The sequence below is a fragment of the Montipora foliosa genome, chromosome 1 (assembly GCF_036669935.1).
Source record: "Montipora foliosa isolate CH-2021 chromosome 1, ASM3666993v2, whole genome shotgun sequence".
Taxonomy (NCBI): domain Eukaryota; kingdom Metazoa; phylum Cnidaria; class Anthozoa; order Scleractinia; family Acroporidae; genus Montipora; species Montipora foliosa.
In genome coordinates, this window is record NC_090869.1 from 17,516,466 (window position 1) to 17,523,965 (window position 7,500).

The 7,500-nt window shown below is 39.9% G+C and overlaps 1 protein-coding gene across 7 annotated transcripts in view; it reads left to right on the forward strand.

Annotated features, from left to right (window-relative positions):
- LOC137991763 (kinesin-like protein KIFC3) overlaps positions 1 to 7,500 on the forward strand; it is a 54,115-nt gene that overhangs the window by 43,333 nt on the left and 3,282 nt on the right. For all 7 annotated transcript variants that reach the window (XM_068836813.1, XM_068836820.1, XM_068836802.1 and 4 more), the window contains 6 exons: positions 930 to 1,004; positions 1,329 to 1,505; positions 2,060 to 2,353; positions 3,826 to 3,930; positions 4,505 to 4,750; positions 5,721 to 5,850. In XM_068836813.1, coding sequence (XP_068692914.1) covers positions 930 to 1,004; positions 1,329 to 1,505; positions 2,060 to 2,353; positions 3,826 to 3,930; positions 4,505 to 4,750; positions 5,721 to 5,850 — 1,027 coding nt within the window. The remainder of the gene's footprint in view (positions 1 to 929; positions 1,005 to 1,328; positions 1,506 to 2,059; positions 2,354 to 3,825; positions 3,931 to 4,504; positions 4,751 to 5,720; positions 5,851 to 7,500) is intronic.

Here is a 7,500-nt window from a genome sequence, read left to right on the forward strand (position 1 = left end):
CATAAATCAGCAGCCATTTTGGAATAAGGTGTATAAACGATCATTTTATCAGAGATATCGATATAAGATAGGAATCTGTACGGGTCCGCAAATGACCCCAGGACTGCAAATTATCCTAGAACCTCAAACAATCCCCAAACTGTACCTCAAATGATACCAGGACCGCAAATGATCCAGAAAAAAAAGTAAGGAATGCCATGGAGGGTTGAATGGTCTGGCTAGAGATTTAACATGAAGAGCGCTTTAGATCATGGCTCACAACAGGTTTCTACCTCATTACAGTTTTCCAGAAAGACTGAATTTCGTTTCTTACCACGCTGTTATAAATTTGCCACATTAAATTATCGGATACAATCATCACAAACTAACTTGGACGCAATTCTAAACTGAGCCCCTGGTATCAATCAGTTAAGAATTGCGTCCAAGTTAGTTTTTGATGATTGAATCCGATAATTAAATGTGGCAAATTTATAACGGCGTGGTAAGAAACAAAATTCAGTCTTTCTGGAAACTATAATGAGCCGTGAAATAAAGTGATTTTAATAAAAATAAGCGCTCTTCACATTAATTCCCTCGCAAGACGATTCCACCCTTCAAGCCATTCCTTACTTATTTTCAGGATCATTTGCGGTCCTGATATCATTTGCGGTACAGTTTGGGGATCGTTTGCGGTTCTGGGATCATCTGCGTTCCCGTACAAGTCTAGGCTATCTAAAAAGGAAAGTCATATCAGTAATGGGATTTAGAGCTCGAAAAGTGTTTTCTCTCTCCGTTTATCAGCTTCGCGATCCTGATTTCATAACGTACGAGAAAGACGGGTTGATTACTGCTAAAAATCTCCAAAACCTTGATCTGTATGTGTGCTTCCAACTGCTATGTTCCGGTTTCCAGCGGACTAAGGTTCAATGATACTCCTTATCCAAAAACAGATCAGGAAATATCAAGCAGATATCGAGAAGCTAGAAGAACTACTGGCAGAGACAAACTCTGGTCATGACTCTGAGGTAGGTCCACAAAGCGTTACTGTCACGGTGCTATGATATACACAACATCTATATAAAACGAGCCAATCAGGTCACCATATTACGACGGCATAGTGAAACGTGCACGGAGAATCACAAGCGGATGTTGGGGTTCGTCACAAGTAGCAGCGATTGCTAAGCAACCACATCTCGTGATAGTACCTCGGAGAGAATTTAAACTAACTCGCTCCGGAGAAACATCTCCGTTAAATAAGAAGAGCATGAAAAAGTTTGAAAACGTTTAAAGGCTTAATTAGCAACTCAACTTGTTCATGTACCAAGTGTATATATTTTTGCATCTTATAGATATCTGCTCTTCAGACTGTTATTAAATCTTTGAAGGCAAGCTTGAAGGAGTGTGTTGAGAATAAACAAAGAGCTTTGTCAGAAAGCAGGACCCTACAAGAAGCTGTCAAAGATAACAAAGAAACGCAGGCTAAGCTGCGTGAAAAAGAAAATCAAATAAAAGCTTTGGAGGCCGAGGTAACTTTAATTTTTACTGAATCCAATTTATGCTTTCACCAGTACCGCATACGACAAAGGACGTCTTTTTGGAATTGGTGTTTGAGGATCACCAGTTTTTAAAGGTTCAATTCTTGATATTAAGCAACATAAAATGAACCTGATTTTTTTTATATTAAGTATCCTTTGCGGATTCTTTTATCTCTTGTTGGCTTTGATGGGAGAAATAAACATTGGTCAACATTAGGCCCACGTTCCACGTCCACATTCGCCTCCTTTTCCACCTAAACCTTCTCGTGGCTTCGGCACTTCTTCGCCGCTCGCATGGTTGTCGCTGCCACAAATCTGGGAAGCCGGTTAACACATAAAACCAACGGTTCCCTAGGGATTCTTAAGAAGTGACCATTGGTCCACTTTCTGTTATTTTCGTTTATGACAAGTAACACGCCGTGGGATAATCAGTGAATCATAATGAAGCTTCTCAATGACATCAAAATCGGCTCGCTCGTTTTGATTGCAGAGGCTGGCAGTAGAAATCGGCTACATTAACCTTTTGCTTCCTATACACCGCTCAGGTTGCCAAAAAGAATACTACAGACGCCAAAAACAAGGTACTAGCAGCCAAGTATACAGAAGAAATGCTCCTTAGAAAAAAGCTTCATAACGAACTGGTGGACTTGAAGGGAAACATTCGAGTGTACTGTCGGGTGCGGCCGGCAATCAAGGAAGATGGCGATGGAGACGCTGTCCAAAACGCAATCTCCTTTGATGAGGACGACGATGGAATCATAGAAGTGGCCTCGAAAAGCGGACGTCCTCAAAAATTTGTGATGGACATGGTGTTTAAACCAGATGCCACCCAGGAAGAGGTAGACTTTAAGATGAAAGTAAACAATAAAAAGCGAGGTGACTCACCATAACACTAAATCGGTATGACCAACACATGACGCATACTGAAACATTTCACCCGATCAATTAGCAGCCATGGATAGCTGTTTCGGCTTTGCTGGGCCTTATTAGCATGGCGTAGCTAACATACCAGACGAGTGCTTAAGGCACCCCTTTAACTGGCAGCTCCACATACAACGAATGTAATAAGCTGGATTGGGAACAACAAACGTTCTCCCACGAGACTTTAAGATGTTTATAAAAAGATTGTCGGTTTCCTTTTATTTCTCGCTTATATTTTTCGTGGTAATTTAAGTGAAGAAAAGTAATTTTATTTGAGTTTCTAGTCTTCTAAAGCTTGAGCACTAATTGGGGACACTGTAAAGTCAACAAATGAAAGCAAATCAAATAAAATATTGGTTCTTGAGGAGAGGGCAAAATAGGACCTCTCGCAGCAGAAATTAGAACCAACAAATTCAACCCACATACGACCCCGAGTCTGGGAATAGAACCCGAGCCGCATTTGCTGTAGGCGAGTGTTCTCACCACTACGACAGTCATAAACCCATAATAATAATTGAATGCAATAGACCTTAATCACGATAGCCGCCATGTTGGATTTGCTATTATCATGCAAATTAGCTACACATTTCTGGGGGGGTAAACAACACAAGTTCGAGAGGTTATAACGAACATCTTAGCGACACAGATGATTTGTTTCATGTTCATTGAATGTTTATCATATCACCTAAGTAGTAAAATAGAATGCTTACACAAGTTACTTCGATTTTTTCTTTTTTGCTGAAAAATTAGCAGATAACGAAGTAAAAAGTCAAAATGTCGGAGGCAATCAAAAGATATAAAATTGTTATAAAAGGTACTTAATTCTAAATTCTAAAATGTCCTTTTAGCAATGTTAATTCAATATTTCGACGAAAAGATTTTCCGCGATTTGCTTTATTCCAATGTTTGCCCCCCTGCATAACACATGGCTAATTTGCATGACAAATTGAAAACCAACATGGCGGCTATCGTGAATAAGGGCTATTATCCTTGCATGACACAGGTTTCAGCACAACGCTTTCAAAGGGGCACGTGCACCTGTGCCACTCTTGTGGCATGTCTTTTACATTGTATGCCTGTGTCACCGCACAACGAGAGATTTACAAAATTAAAATATCCAACATGTTTTAATATAGCGAAAGTGAAAGAACTTCGAAGTTATTAGTTTAATGAAACACCTTCATCAATTGTGAATAAGCCTAAAACATCAGTCTTATAATATTATAAAGATAATATGTTAAGACGTTGTGCTAAGCATGGGTCTCGGCGCTCCGTTTCTGTGGAGTACTGACATAGAACCATTCAATTTTGTTCTTTGTATTTTTGTTTTGCCTTCGTGTGATTTTATTTTCATGTGGCCAAACTGTTTTCAATTTCTTATATATTATAGGTTTTCGATGAAGTTAAATCTTTGATAGTTTCCTGCATAGATGGGTATAATGTCTGCATTTTCGCCTATGGCCAAACTGGAAGCGGAAAAACGTTTACCATGGAGGTAAGTAAACTTTGATTCTAATGAATCCTCATTCCCCTCAACCTGACCGTGATACTTACGACCAGTAGTTTCATTTAGACGAGGCGACGACACCTACTTTTTGCCTTTTTATACAGGGCTATACTTTAATGATTACTTGTAGAACTTATCTACCCGAAAACGTGCCTAAAGTATGTTTACGATCATGCCAAACTACGGGCTCCTTGATTTAGAGGAGTTTTAGAGACCATAGCCACGAATGTAACAATGGTCCAATAAGTAAATTGAACAGAATATACGTTTTTCGACAATTTCAGTTCTAGCAGTGAAGCGGGGCAGTTTTGGCCTAACCTAAATTTACCCAAATCTCCTCACACGCGCGCGCCCAGTTCCCTCGAGCAGTGTCAGAGCATCCGAACTGTTGTACCGTTTAACATCAACAGTTGCATCCGAACTGGTAATCGGAATGTCATAGGTTCTTCTTCTGTAAAGAATACTCAGCCATTTTTAGCATCAAAAGAAGAACATCCCTTCATTACAGTCATTCGGTACAAACCCTGGCACTTCGCTTACAGACTGCACTTTGTCTTTACAGGGTCTTTCAAGTAATCCCGGAATTTATCAAAGAGCGCTCAGACTCTTATTTGAGGAAACAAGTGGCCGTCGAGTTGATTGGCAATTTACTATCTACGTTTCGGTTCTTGAAATTTACAACGAAATGCTTCGGGACTTGCTCGGTAATGATCCTTCAGCCAAACTTGAAATCAGGAAAGGACCAGAAGGTATATTTGTTCCTGGTCTAACAGAGAAACAAGTCAAAAATGTGGATGAGGTGAATAAGGTAAGATTCATAGTTTGGTGCTAGTAGTTCACAGCTTTTGAAGGCTTTTTCGAAGTCGCTCGGAAAGAAACTGACTGAAGTACCTCTCTCAAAGCTTCACTTCCACTGATTAATTTCGAGCATTTTGCGCCTTGAAGGCGAGATTCCGCAGAATCATGAAATTCGCAGTAAACTTCCTGAGTCATTTACCGACTGAAAAACGATGTTCCGTTGACCTTGAAAACATGATTTTTTCGCTGTTGACTCGGGGGGAGTATTCCCGAAAATTAAAAAGTCAAACTATGACCTAACGGCTGATTCTTAGTGCGGATGCTTTGCCACTGAAGTATAGAAGACTCGCCGAGCTACAATCCCGGACAAAAATCATTGAGACTTTTTAAAAATGCCTTTAGTTCATTTGGACAATAACTCCAAGAAAGACCTAACAAACATCTCCCCCTTTTCCCATATTCCGCAACATTGTCAGTAGGGGCGGAGAAGGGGACCTGCAACAAGAAATAATTTCTTTAGATCATATACCTTATTCATAAATGGCGGTCACATTTATAATGCTTTTGTCCACGTGCAAATTAGCCTACCAAGCCTCATTTTAGAGCAAGAATTCTTTTCAATTCACTGTATGGTATCGAGGCTTGGTAGGCTAATTTGCACTTCGACAAAAGAATTATAAATTGGCCGCCATTTATGAATATGGTCTATATGGAGAGGGGAAGTGTTCAACAATTTTGTTCAGGTTTGTTAGACCTTTTACCTAGGGTACTCAGCTGACAACTGTTGTACAGGGACTGCAGTTGTCAACCGTCGACTTGTTTGTTGCTGACTGACATACTGACTACTTATCTGGTTGGCTGACGACTATATGACTGACGAATCTCTCTATTGATTGGTCGACGGATTGTCTGCATAAGTGGCAGTGTGATTGATTGATTGATTGATTGATTGATTGATGGGTGGACTGGTTGATTGACAGGTGTTTGCCATTGGTAAGACCAATCGAGCCACGGCCACTACCGATATGAATGAGCATTCTTCTCGTTCTCATGCCCTGCTCTGTGTTACAGTCGTTGGTGTCAATCAGACAACAGGACAAGAGACTAAAGGTAGCGTAATCGCCTTTTTAATGGTTTCTCTATTTTCCTTTGATGTTAAATTTGGTTTACTCAGGTTAAATCGAATCTTGAATGGCAACTCCCGTTAATGTTTTCGTCTACGAGGAAAATTCGATGCCGACGGGCGTTTTACCTTGGATTCGCTAGGAGAGTCGAGAAAAAGGTGTAAAATAGTTTTAAAAACTCATTAATAATTCATGACCCTCACAGCCTATCCAGACACCGATAAAACGTCGCATGCATGAGCTTTCATCAAACCCGATAAGACACTCCGAATTAGAATTCTTTTCTAATGAGGCCCGGCTTGTTTTTATTGTATTCACTATTTTCTCAAATCCTATAATACATCTTGTTTACCCCCCAAAATTTTGCATAATCATTGTTTGCAATTTCTCCTGTCCCAAGAGAAATCGAAAACAATGCCTAAGCATAATTTAATTTTTTTTTTGGTGGGGGGAGGGAGTAAAATAAAGGTGTATTCTGGGATTTGAGAGTGCAGAGAATGATAACATCTTCCTCTCACATTTTTGCACCATTGTCTGGACTCCAGAGGGACACAATCTTTGTGGAATCTTTTTGAAGCTGTTCAATTAATAGACTTGCTTGTCGTGTTTTATCGGCTCAAAGATAAATCACTCCCGGGACCTGTTGTTCGAACGATGGATAGCGCTATGCGCCGGACAAATCACTATGCAGTGGATAAGTCAAAGCGACAGCAATTGTGCTATCCAATGGATAGTGATTAATTAAACCCACAGATAGCGTTATTCACCTTTTGTAGTTAAGAGGTGCATGATTTTTTTCATTCGAAAACAGTCATATTTTCATGCTATTGCAAGGGCTTCCTGAAAATTTAAAGTTCCCGAAACAGTACATAATTAGCTGATATAAGTTTAATCCTGACACATCGTCGACGCAAAAAGTTGAGGTCATGTTAAAGGGTCACTTTTTGACGCTTACACCAAGTAGCGTGAATCTGATCTCTCAAATGTATTGCGCAACCCCTCTCTATTCACTACTTGCACAAATCCCATAATACACCTCTTTTACCCCCACAAAAATCTGCATAGGCATTGTTTCCGACTTCCCTTGGGACATTTTCATGTCCCAGGAGAAATTGCAAACAATGGTTATGCAAAAGTTTTGGGGGGTAATAGAGGTGTATTATGGGATTGTGCAAGTAGTGAATGGACCACTTTCATAAATGGCGACCACTTTTACATTCTTTTGTCTTTACGTTAATTCTACCTACTGCCCTCAGTTTGAAACAAAAATTCTTTTGAGATTTGCTCGTTGTCGCGAGACTAGAAAGGCTAATTAGCATTAAAACAAAAGAATATTTTATTTGGCCGCCATATGAAAGAAGTCTATTGGACGGATCGCGTAGTCGCGAGTTACATGAAACGGCAATCGGGAAACGTCAGGTTACGGATTGTCATAAAGGCGTGAAAATTCTCTAGTTCTAACTTCTCTCTCTTAATATCTGTAGATAACATTGAGGCAAGAAATGAGCTGAAATCAGACAAGCGTCTGATTTTTGGCACAAAGCACATTCCAGGGTGGCTTTTGGCGTTTGCTGCAAATGCAATGCCAAATTCTTCTTATGTTTCACGTTCTTCTACTTCTTCTTGAATGATAGAA